At 43.8% G+C, this 12,832-nt stretch overlaps 1 protein-coding gene across 3 annotated transcripts in view; it reads left to right on the forward strand.

Moving 5' to 3' along the window:
* The window catches only part of nup98 (nucleoporin 98 and 96 precursor), a 42,768-nt gene that overhangs the window by 11,318 nt on the left and 18,618 nt on the right, over positions 1-12,832 (forward strand). Inside the window, exons 8-23 of one of the 3 annotated variants that reach the window (XM_049591347.1) lie at positions 147-313; positions 748-885; positions 1,023-1,158; positions 1,262-1,354; positions 3,495-3,638; positions 3,976-4,109; positions 5,015-5,202; positions 6,068-6,184; positions 6,283-6,466; positions 6,682-6,781; positions 7,942-8,055; positions 8,208-8,346; positions 8,470-8,647; positions 8,829-8,990; positions 11,707-11,952; positions 12,038-12,161. In XM_049591347.1, the coding sequence (XP_049447304.1) occupies positions 147-313; positions 748-885; positions 1,023-1,158; positions 1,262-1,354; positions 3,495-3,638; positions 3,976-4,109; positions 5,015-5,202; positions 6,068-6,184; positions 6,283-6,466; positions 6,682-6,781; positions 7,942-8,055; positions 8,208-8,346; positions 8,470-8,647; positions 8,829-8,990; positions 11,707-11,952; positions 12,038-12,161 (2,364 nt within the window). The remainder of the gene's footprint in view (positions 1-146; positions 314-747; positions 886-1,022; positions 1,159-1,261; positions 1,355-3,494; positions 3,639-3,975; positions 4,110-5,014; positions 5,203-6,067; positions 6,185-6,282; positions 6,467-6,681; positions 6,782-7,941; positions 8,056-8,207; positions 8,347-8,469; positions 8,648-8,828; positions 8,991-11,706; positions 11,953-12,037; positions 12,162-12,832) is intronic. The other 2 variants (XM_049591349.1, XM_049591348.1) reach the window with 2 other exon arrangements.

Raw genomic sequence — 12,832 nt, forward strand, 5'->3', positions numbered from 1 at the left:
TCCACTTTCCCCAGCCCTAGCACGTCACAGTGTCGATGCTGAAACGATGTGTCGTGCAGCCCTACTGTCGACCTCTGAAGTTTTAATCATTTCCTTCCCATAGATGTGAACTACAGTCAGTAAAGTCTGTGTTTTCTTCTCTGCAGCAGCGGCCGGCGGTTTTGGTGCCACCACAGGCGGTCTGTTCGGTCAGCAGGCGCCGCAACAAGCCAGCAGCCTCTTCAAGCCGTTTGGTCAGACCACGACCACGCAGAGCACCGGCTTCTCCTTCGGAAACACCAACACCATAGGACAGGCCAACACCAGCAGCATTGTGAGGAGCTTTCTGTTTCTTTACACAAGTCTGAGGAGTGAGAGTTCTCTGAGTCACAGTTTTTTCAAGACGCTCATGGATGTTCAAAAAACAAAACAGCATTGATATATGAGCAAAGAGAATGTAAACAAAAGTAAAATACAACTATATGGTTTTAAATCCACACTCAGAATCTCACGGATGAACTGTGACGAGGTTGTTAAATCTGACAGCAGTGAGATTTTGTAAAATTTTGATAAACTCAATACTGGATCTGATCATTAAACATCATGTGGAGCTGCTCGCAGAGAAAAAAAACACGTTTGTTAGTTTGACTCCACAGAAGATGAAAAAAACAGATGTGTGTAATGTGGCATGCTTGTAGCCGCCTCCTCGGCCTGGGTCTGGAGGATGTTTTGGGTGTTGTGTCACAGCGCTCCTCTCCTGTCATTCAGGGTTTGTTTGGAAACACCGCAGCATCTCAGTCGGGTGGGTTGTTTGGTGCCGCTCAGACGAGCGCCGCCACAGGCTTTGGGACGGGCACGGGGCTGTTCGGCCAAACCAACGCTGGATTTGGAAACGTCGGCACACAGGTACAAAGCAGGCTGATGGAGTGTGTTCATCAGCAACAGGAAGTCAGTCAGTCAGTATCTGAACAGAAAGTTGACCCTGCTACAGCTCACTGATTTATAAACCTGCGTGTGTGTGTGTCTGTGTGTGTGTTTTACAGCAGAGTTTATTTGGTAATAAGACGGCAGGGTTTGGCACCACCACCACCAGCGCTCCATCCTTCGGCACTGGCACCGGCCTGTTTGGGAACAAGCCCGCCCTCACACTGGGGACTGGAACAAACACGTCCAGCTTCGGTGAGCAGCGCCGCAGTGATGTCAATCACTTCAGACATCACAGCTTTCGATCAGTGGTTCATCAGAAACTTTGATTAGTGATGAGTGTTTTCTGTTGGTGCAGGCTTTGGTGCAAACCCAGCCGCAGGAAGTCTCTTTGGGAACAAGCCGGCCACTGGAGGACTGGGGACGGCACTGGGAACCAGCTTCGGAGCAGGTACTGGAAGAACCACCACAACACAGCGAATCGACACGGCTAAAACCAGCTTGTGAAATATAACAAAAGTAAAATATGTATACGTCAGGAGTGGGACCAGAGGATCTTTGATATTTAAGTCATGAAACAATATGATTGTGATTTTAGAAATGTTCAATATGCTGAGTATTACGATAAAACATGTTGTGATTTATTACCTTTTTTCAACTGCAAATTAGTCTCCAAATGAAAACTTCAGGGAGACACAATATTGGATTTTTTGCCAATATCTGATATGCTGATGAATAGCAGCTCATTTGACTGATAGTGATATACTGATATATCCACACACAGTTTCAGTGGAATTAACGTTATATTAACCTCTTTAACTCCGTTCGGACGCCGGTATCCGTGCTCCCTCCCTCCTCTGTATCTCATGGTATCTCACAGGCGCACTACGTCATCAAACCATGTGATGCTTGGTATCACCGGATTCAGTAAGCTCTTGGCTTCCTGAATCCGGTGATACCAAGCATCACCGGACCAAGCCATGTCATGCCGTTTTTTGAGGGGAAAAGTTAAAGGATTGCTCGCGATCTCATGTGGAGCTGTTAGCGGGGACTTAGCTGTTTTATAAAAGGTAAGAGTCTCACTCCTACCACTATTTGTGGCTGAGATATACCGTCTAGAAAGTATGATCACAACTTTCACGTTTCATATGGCTTTATTTGGTGATATTTTATGGTGCTTCTGTGTCATAAACAACATCAGCTATCATAATCACACCTGATTTCAATAAGGTACAATGTTTGAAGCTGGCTGAGTGTTGTTTGATCACTGATAGTACTGTTTTGAAGCAGAGTGACCCACTTGTCATTTGGAGCTCCGCCTGGATCTTTTCATGGTAAAAACACTGTAGAATGGTCATACTTTGAGCAGTCTTCTTCAAATTTGAAACAAGTGTTCATTGATAGTGTGCCTACAGCCCCACAGTGTCATTTACCTGCTCAGATGAAGCCACAGACAGTTATTCATCCTGAAAATCATTTTTTATTTTATTTTAGGCAAAATCTTCAACTTGTTACTGACTTCAGAGGCCCATTACTCTGTCTCTGTATCACCTAGAGTGTTTCTGACACTTTCACAAGAAACTTCAGAGAGTTTTCTTTCTAGCAAGACCTCATGCATGCATGTAGTCAGAGCAGTTCAGAAGCTACAGTCATTTTAATCTGGGTATGTTATTTTAGGCGATACAAAATGGGGGTGGAGTGCAAGAGGTGAAACAAACATACGCTTCTCTTCATCATGACGGCCCACCAGCAGATGGAGACATGACACACTGTTAAGTGTCTGTAATATTAATTCATTATGTGAAATAAGGCAGCACGGTGGTGCAGTGGTTAGCACTGTCGCCTCACAGCAAGAGGGTCCCTGGTTTGAACCCAGGGTGGGGGAGCCCTTCTGTGTGGACGTGAGAAGACGCTACGAACCAATCTCAGGTCTCAACTGGTGTACGCAAGTTTGAGTCACGCCCGGGTTCCACCGGGCACGTCAGCGGTGCGACACGTCTGCAGCGCGAGACCCGTAGTAGATTGCCCCCCTGTTAATCAATTACAGCTGCTGCACTGGCAGCGGGAGCGGCGCGACAACTCTCTATTTTAGGATGTTCTTCTATTTTTGTTGCGCTACGCTCCCCTACGCGACCCTCCAGCAGATAAAAACTACATGAAATAGTGTGCTAAACGAGCACAATGTGTTTTTAAATGAATAAACCATTATCAGAGGTGATATGTAATGATTTTTTTTCATGCATTTACCCATGTTTATCCGTGACATTGTGTAAATGTCCATGGCGGACATTTGAAAGCGAGTAGATGACAAACAGTACAGTAAACTTGTAGATAACTCAAATATATGTAATAACTTAGGTGGGAAATGCTTTAACATTTCATGCAGCCTACATGCAGCCTCTCGGCTCGGCTTCTCTACGTGCCGCTTCCGTATACAGTCAGTGGAGCCCATATGAATACGCCACGCTGACGTGACGCTTACGTTTGCAGCCGGTGGAGCCCGGCCATCATTGTGGACCTGCATCGTGATGAATAATCATGACCTCAAGATTGATCAAAATAACTCTTTATCATTTTGGCTGTGTGTTCAGCAGTGGGTACAGGACAGACGTCTCTGTTTGGGAATAACCAGAACAAACTGGGTACCACACTGGGAACGATGGGAACGTTCGGAACGACTGGATTCAGCAGTGGAACCAGCAGCCTGGGCTTCGGAGCCCAACAGCAACCAGTTGGTGAGCTGTTTCTGCCTGTCTGTTTGTCTGCCTGTCTGTTTGTCTGGCCAGTTCTGAGGTGGTCAGGAGCACCCCTTCAGTTGAACGTCACATTGAAATGAAAAATAATTGGATCTCTATCTGACCCCAGCCGTCAAACCACCTGTGTGAAATTTTTTCCCTTTCTTCCCTTGAAACATTTTTCTAATCAGCCACCCTGTTGCTGTACCATCTTCAGACAGTCCCGTCTCCGTCCTCCTGTCAGATCAGTTGACACCATGTCTTTCTGTTTCATCGTGACCTCTCTTCTCTCAGGACGAGTGTCTGATTTGTTTATGTAAATCTTTTCCTCCCTCAGCGCTCACAGATCCGAATGGTGCGGCCGCCCAGCAGGCCATGCTGCAGCAGCAGCTCAGCGTTCTGGCTTACTCTCCGTATGGAGACTCACCGCTCTTCAGAAACCCGCTTTCAGACCCAAAGAAGAAAGAGGAGGTGAGAGACACAGCTACACACTGCTGCTTCATTTACAACAAATAACACCCTGCTGTTTTTCTTGTCATTTCTTTATATCATTTGTACCTGGAATACAAACACACACAGTCTGCAGTTTATTTACCTGACCTGTCATTTAACCAGGAGCCTTCTTAAGTAGGATTTATACTGGTGCGTCAGCTCTATGCAGACCGTACGCACATGGCCTATGCCATTGTGAGCACTTATACTTGTGTGGTGGTGTGTCTGTGTCACTCTACAGTTACACCTCCAAAACACTAGTCAGCAGTGGGGTTTCTGTGAAGTGCTGTAAAGTTTAGTTGATTCAAAACACACATTAAACACACATTAAACATGGCTTAATAGAGACAGTTTCAAACACAAATCAGCTTCACTATAACTCGCAGCATTCACAGACAAACACTTGTCTTTATCTGGACATATTTTCCCCACAAATACAACATGCTAACGTTATTAGCACAAGCCTATGGCATTTTACATTGTATAAATTAGCCTAGCAGCTAGCAGACTTTTCCTCCACTCATATGAAGCCAGGGACAACAGCAACATTTAACAAGGTAATGTTGCATAATTCTGAATATACTACTGCAGTAATACTCTGATTATTATACTCCACTTTCAAAGATCCAAATGGCCACTTTAATCCTTCGGTCAGTGGGAAATATGATCCAAATGTTGTCATGTCTATTGATACTGATCAAAAGCTGAATATTTTCCAGTTAGATAAAATGTAGGTTATCAGTCGTCCAGGTGGTGTGAGTGGGAGGAGCTATCGCTGACTTCCAGGTGTTGAAAATGATGTTTAGACTCTGACATCCTTTTTGGGTTTAACACCAAACATAAAACCGATCTGTTGATGTAGTGGCTTCTGTGTGTTCTGACAGCGTCTGAAACCAACCAATCCCACGGCTCAGAAGGCCCTGACCACGCCCACCCACTACAAGCTCACCCCCCGTCCAGCCACCAGAGTCCGCCCCAAAGCACTGACATCATCAGGGGCCTCCAAGTCGCAGCTCTTTGACGGCCTGGACGACGATGAACCCTCGCTCACCAACGGAGCCTTCATACCCAGGTACCCGTCTGATCGCCATGGCAGCAGCGTCCGAAAGGTGTTTGAGTGTAAAAATGCTTTGTGACATCATCTGGTTGGTCTGACCACGTGTTCACCTGCAGCAGGTGGAAGGAAACATTTCATCTCTTTAAACTACAAACAGGCATGACAGACTGCTACTTGATCTATGACCAATCGTCGCTGGTCGTCTTTCACAAAGTGTGTGATGTCATCAAATTTTTCTGGTCTTATTTTTATCATCATTACTATAATTTCAGTCACTGTCTGTTCCTGTGCCAGCTGAACTGTTACTGTAGTAATGTAAAAAGCGACAGACAGCTCAGGCTTCTGTCATCTGTGTCATCATGTTGTATGCTGCTAATGACATCACTGTGCTATATCACGTGGTGCTAAGCTGCACCAAAAACTGTGCAGTGACACCAGAGGAATGAATCTACCACAACGGCTTTTTACTCTGCTCATAAAAATGAGAATATCTCAAAAACTAAATAATGTACACAGTTCAAATAACTTATGGAGTGTTAAGAAATATTTAGTTTGTGTTTCTACAGTTAAATTACAGTTATTTTATAAAATCTTATTGAAAAAACTTTTTTTAATGATACAATTTCAATACTTTCATCTGTGATCATGGTTCATTGACTTCCATAAGTTTATAGCTCATGTTGTCCAGGTTTTAGGTAAATGAAGCTTTTGAACACTCTCCAGGAAATGACATCACAGTAAGCTAGAATACCAACGCACGCACTGGAGGACGATTTCTACTGCAGAGTTTAAAGGGTTAATAGAATCCTGTGTGGCTGATGTATGATGTCACAGTATAAACTCTGTGTCTGTGTCTGTGTGTGTGTGTGTGTGTTGACAGGAAGAGCATTAAGAAGCTGGTGCTGAAGAACCTGAACAGCAGTCAGTACAGCAGTCCGGTCACCAAGGAGACGGACGACCTGGCGTCACCCTCAGAGTACCCGCAGAATGGACACAGGTCTGAACACACACACACACTCAGATCACAGTCCTCGTTACCTGTCAAAGGTGTGTGATGATAATTTGGTTTCCTTTCTGCTGTCTTACTGTGTGCAGTCACATGGAGGAGGAGGAGGAGGCGGCACCGGGCCCCAGCAGCCGGCCCGACGACGACCCCGAAGTCACCCAGTTCTACGTCAACCCCATCGCCAAGCCCATTCCGCAGGGCCGTGCACAGACCAGCCTGCAGGACACCATCAGCGACCTCAACATGCACAAAGCGGCACGGAACGGACTGGAGGTCAGCAGGTTTCTTCTGTTCATGTGTAGACTGGGATGGTTTGACCAACATCAGGAACCTCGACATTCATGTTTAGCTCAGTTTCATCAGTTCAGAAAACAAAGACATCAGATGATGATAAAGAGTCCGACTGAGATCACAGACTGAATGATTCAACACGGAGTGTGTTCACAGTGTTTGTCAGGTTTTAATGAACTCTCATTTTGTTTCCTCAGCTGAGCAGCGAGGACGTGTCAGCGTCTTTGGGGGAGGAGTCTCTGCAGGAGGACAGAGAGGAGGAGCAGCAGGAGTCCCAGCAGTCTCCTCACCCTGCAGGTCAGAACAAAAAAAAACACATCAGTACTGTGGACCATTAAAGCCGGATTTATACCTGTGTGTCAGCTCTATGCGGAGCATACGCTGTTGTGAGCACTTAAACTTGTGTGGTGTGTCTGTGTCATTCTGCAGTTACACCTCCAAAATACTAGTTGGTGACAGAGGTTTCTGTGAAGTGCTGTAAAGTTTAGTTGATTCAAACACACGTTAAACACACATTAAACTCACATTAAACACACGTTAAACACATGTTAAACACACATTAAACATGGCTTAATAGAGACAGTTTCAAACACAAATCAGCTTCACTATAACTCGCAGCATTCACAGACAAACACTTGTCTTTATCTGGACACATTTTCCCCACAAATACAACATGCTAACGTTATTAGCACAAGCCTATGGCATTTTACATTGTATAAATTAGCCTAGCAGCTAGCAGAGATTTCCTCTGCTCATATTTCAGCCAGGATAAATCACACACTGTGTGGAGGCTTTATTGTCTTCGCAATTTATTGTTTCTTACCTGTGAAATTAAAGTAAATCAAAGCTTTGTTTCCACTGAGGGAAATGGTTTCAGCTCACAGAGACAGACAGGAGGTCTGTCCAGCTCCTAACTCGAGTTGGGAGTCAACAAATCGTCTGATCCTTCAGAATCGATTTCTTTTCTCAATGTTGACATGCCATTCTGACGTCCGACTCCTGTGAGTCGTGGCATTGAGAAGGAAATGATCCAAAGATGGCTTTGTTTGATAAACTAATATGACGTCAGTGATGCTGTAATGTTCCGTCTTTAGCTCCGACTTGTTGTGGCACAGTTTATAAATCACGTCCTTCATGTTCTCTGACTCTCCCGTTTAATCCTCCAGTGAAGTGCAGTGAATATCTGACACTGTGTTACTGCTGTGTTTTTGCCCCTGAGAGTCCTTGAAGTTTGGATTTGGCAATCAGCTGCTGAGCAGGACATTTAGCCTCAGGAGGACAGTAGGGACAGAAGCAGAGACATGTTTGAGGTCATGAGGCTCCTGGTGTGAAACAGGCTGTTTGTTTCATTGAGACACTGGGGGGACACGATGGGCAGCGACACCTGAGAATCACAGCTGATATATATTAACCCCGATAAAAGAAAGTGCATCACCCGCTCTGTTTCCTGTCCTCAGGCATCGTTCTGAACCGTGTTGGTTACTACACCATCCCCTCCATGGACGATCTGTCTGAGATGGTGGACGAGAACGGAGAGTGCGTGGTGGAAAACTTCACAGTCGGCAGGAAAGGTATGTGAGGAGCGGTGGCGTCTTCTTCTGACGTCATGCTGTAACACTCTAAAAATCTTCTGATGATTCTTTATGAGCAGCTCGTTAAGAGTTGCTGGTTCCCAACATGTGTGATGTCAGAGTGACAGCTCTGCTCTGATTGGCCCTCACAGGCTACGGCTCCATCTTCTTCCCCGGCGAGGTGAACGTAACGGGGCTGAACCTCGATGAGATAGTCCACTTCAGACGCAAAGAGGTCATCGTGTACCCAGACGACAAGAACAAGCCTGCGGAGGGGGAGGGGCTTAACAGGTGAGCCTGTCCTGAGGACACGTTTGTTCATGGGTCCCACAGCGGTCTGGAGGAAGTTCAGGCTGTCCCATCATGTGTTGTTAATCCACTTCCTGTTCTCATCTGACTCTTGTGTGTTGGCAGGCGAGCGGAGGTGACGCTGGATGGCGTCTGGCCAAACGACAAGACGACCTGCACTCAGATCAGGAGCCCAGAGCGTCTGTTGGACATGAACTACGAGGGTCGGCTGGAGAAAGCATCCCGCAGACAGGGAGCTCGTTTCCTGGAGTACAGACCGGAGACTGGCTCCTGGGTGTTTGAGGTCAGTTCATGATTTTGGTAGAAGCTGCTGCGTGTTCATTGGCTCAGACGCTGAGGTGGTCATGATAGAAATTATATTTCAAACACCTTTTAACTAAAAAGGTCTCAACGGGCTGTAAAACAAACACAGCTCACTGTGAGCTGTTGAGGTGTAACTGACTCCTCCCCTTTCTCCCTCCCAGGTGGCCCATTTCTCCAAATACGGCCTGCAGGACGAGGATGAGGACGAGGACGTCCCGCCCAAAGCCGACCCCAAGAAGCTGAAGACGATGATGTCACTTCCTCCCTCCAAACTGCAGCAGCTGCTTCCTCCCTCCCAGCAGCAGGTGGCGCCTCAGGCTCAGGTAGAGCAGCCTGCGCCCACCAACACTCATCATCATCACCATCATCATCCTCACTGACACGCCTGAGATGATTAAAGGAGCATTTCACTCAAACTGTTTGTTTGTATCCAGCAGCTCATGATCAAATACATAAAGTTGCTAATGCTAATGAGTCACATTAGAGTTACATCAGAGTTTTATACTTGACACAATGTTCCTGTGGCCTGGAGCTTTTTTTGTTTTGTTACAAACACCAGCCTGATAGTGATGAGTTTTGTATCGACGAGCATGGTCTGAAGTATTTGATGTTTTAACAGAGAGGTGAGATCATAAAGGTGAAAGGTGTTTCAGAGTTTTGATCAGTGTCTGAGTGTCGTCACCAAACGGACAGCCGTGAACATGAAGCAGGATTTATACCTGTGCGTCAGCTCCGTGCAGAACCTACGCCGTTGTGAGCATTTGTACCTGTGCAGTGGTGTGTCTGTGTCACTCTGCAGTTACACCTCCAAAACACTAGTCAGCAGTGGGGTTTCTGTGAAGTGCTGTAAAGTTTAGTTGATTCAAAACACACATTAAACATGGCTTAATAGAGACAGTTTCAAACACAAGTACACAAATCAGCTTCACTATAACTCGCAGCATTCACAGACAAACACTTGTCTTTATCTGGACACATTTGGTTTATAAGAAGTCAGAAAACACTGATGGTGAGGACGTCTTCAAATGTCCAGCAGTTTTAGCACAATGAGTGAATGTTAGAGACACTGAGCAGTGTTTCATGTCTCCATCTGCTGGTGGGCCGTCAGCAAGAGTGTATCTGTATAATATGATGTTCTTCCACTACAGCAGAGAAATAAGTTAAGTGGACATACAGTATATTGTTATCGCTCAAATGAGCATATCAGAAATTGGCACAACCCCAATCTGGTACATCCCTAGTGCGCACACATCCAGGACGAAGCAGCTATGTCAACAAGCGTTTAAGCTGCAGTTCAGCTGTGACTCTGATCATTTGTCAGGTCAAACTGTTGTGTTGTCGCTCGCAGTGTGAACGCAGCATGACACGGGGACGACGAGGCGCTGAGCGAATCAGAACGCTGCACACAGCTCTACAGGGAAATGAGAAGTGACACGTTTTTCAAAGTCAGATTTCAGTGATTTGAACAAAAGTTACAATGTCGCGCAGAATTCACAGGATTTGGCTGAATTTGTGTTGTGACGATCACAACGTCCTGACGGCACTGAGACACATACAAACTGCTGGGACTCACACATCAGTGTTTCCTGTTTATTTGAGTTTCATCACGTCCTGTTGGTGCCAGTTGTTGTTTTTACACTTTTATTATCACAAAGTAAAGATTGAATATTGGAGGCGACACTGTAGTGTAGTTTTCACTCTCTGAACCTCTGCTGAGGAAACTTAAACTTTATTTAAGTACTAATTTTCATGTCATGCAGTTAATGAAAGAAAAATGAATAAAGTTAATGAAGACGATATTTAATCTTTTGTCTGTTAAATTTGTGATAATATTAAAATCCAGCGTTTCAACTTTGGAACAGCTGAGGCTGTCCTCAGTTTGATTTGTTTTTCTTTTTAGCAAATTAAATTTATCTTTAAATATGAGGCGTCTGTTACTTTGACCATAGAAAATAATCAGTTTTCATCTGTAAATCAATCAAAATGAACCAGGATTCACTGACCAGCGATCAGTGGCTGGTTTATCAACAATCAGGCAACATCACCACAAATAATAACCTCCTGTAGCTCTTTAAAGAGCAGTCCAGTCAGCAGTCAGGCTGACACGAATAAAATGTGTTCTCCAGAAATGGTATAAATATGAATCCTGAGGTTTTATCATTGAACAAAAATACAGACTGAGGAGTTGAGACTAAAAACAAAGAAAATTAAAACACAACTCAGCTTTACTGATAAAGCACCTTTTATACAAACACAGTCCAAAGTGATTCACAGAGACATTTTAAATGGCACAGACAGAACAGGAAAAATGAGACTACAAATATATATATAGAAATTTAAAAACATTAAACAATTAAATGAAAAAAATAAAGAATTTTGGAAAACTAAAAATAAAACAAAAAACAAAAAAACGATGAAATAAAAAATTAGAAATATAATTTTAAAAAACTAAAAATTACAACAATTTATTTTTTAAAATAAAAAAAATAAAAATTTAGACAGTAAACAATATGTTAACAATAAAACAATATTTAAAGAAATTAAAATTACAACAATAAACAATATGTTGAATGAAAGAGTAATAAATCTGATACAACAAAATAATAAAATGTTTAAAACGTCTTAAAAATAGTAAAAGTTATAGCTATAAGCAAAATGTTGTTGAAAAAATACAAATAAGTATACGAAATTAGATGAAATTAAAACAAAATTAAAAATATATATGTATATATAATATATAAAATTTTGGGGAAAGAACAAATTACAATAGTAAATAAAATGTTCAATGAAATCTAAATATCTAAAAATCAAAACAAACAATAAAATGTAAAATAAGAGGATTTTTTTCAAAATTAGAATTTACAAAGTGTTGAAAACAAATGAAAGTCAATGGAATTAATAAAGACAAGTGATTCAAATAATTTATAAATCAATGATTAAAAACAAAGTCATATCAAAGTGATTGATGATCTTCATCATTCTGTTCGTGTCATCGTACTCGTCCTCCTCATGTCTCTGACGGTGTGTTTGTGTCTTCAGTCCACTGTTGTCGTGGACCTTCCGGGCAGCGTGGCGGAGTTGGACAGCGACATGGCCGACATCACCCAGAGCTTCCCAACAGAGAGCATGCTGGGAGGAGAGGAGGATGGCGACCTGCCGGCGACAGCTGAGATGGACACTACAACGAGCGGGAAGCTCACAGGTTTGATCTCCTCAGAGCACGACGGCATCTCTGCGTCCAGCCACATGGCGTCCTCACTGGGGATCAATCCACACACCCTCCAGGTAGAGCTGACGTCCTCGCCCGCAAACAGGAAGTCCAACAGTCAAAATAAAAGCGTTGCTGAATGTTGTCGTGTTTTGTGGGCAGATCATGAAGGCGTCGCTGTTTGCTGAGGATGAAGAGGAAGGCGACATGTTCCAGGATCAGGGAGCGATGAAGGACGTCTGGTCCCCTCGTCTCGTCCTGCCAGGAGCTCAGACCAGACCCTCCGGTACGAAACACAAACCTCCGTCCACTTCCTTTTCTTTTCTTGTCACTGTTATTTATTCGGGGAAGTTTCCCTGAAAGCTGAAGTCTGTGTTCGAGCAGGATGAGGTTCAGTTAGTGAAAGATATCAGCAAAACTCTGCAACATTCACAGGAAATAATCTGACTGTGTTCAGTTGTTCTGAACTGTGAATGTTCTGCATTGAATATCAAATATCCATAAAGTGCGTCACAGTCGGGGGTCGCCAGTTTCTCAACGATAGAAAAGAGGCAGGTGTGAAAGCGCCCAGACTCTTCAGCATTGACACTGCACTCACACAGCTCATTCTTCACACTTTGAACTCTGTAGAGACTTCACGCCTTTGACCAGTGTTCATTTTTATCACTGATTAATCAGACTGTTATTTTTGTAGTTAATCAGCTAAAGTCCGTCAGGTGTTGTTTGATTGGTCGTTTATAGAAGCAGAGCGGATCACAGTTCTCACAGTCCGAGGTGACTCTTGTCCAAAACCCCAAAAGTTTTGCAGTTTATTGAGATTTAAATCTGACATGCTTTGGTGTTTTATTATTACTGATGGATAAATTAGCTCACCTCGTAAATTAATTGTTTCATCACTACTTAAAGTTAATGAGTGACTTTTATTGTTGGTAAGGCAGACGCATGACACAGTGTGTA

This window comes from Epinephelus fuscoguttatus, linkage group LG12 (genome assembly GCF_011397635.1).
Source record: "Epinephelus fuscoguttatus linkage group LG12, E.fuscoguttatus.final_Chr_v1".
Taxonomy (NCBI): Eukaryota; Metazoa; Chordata; class Actinopteri; order Perciformes; family Serranidae; genus Epinephelus; species Epinephelus fuscoguttatus.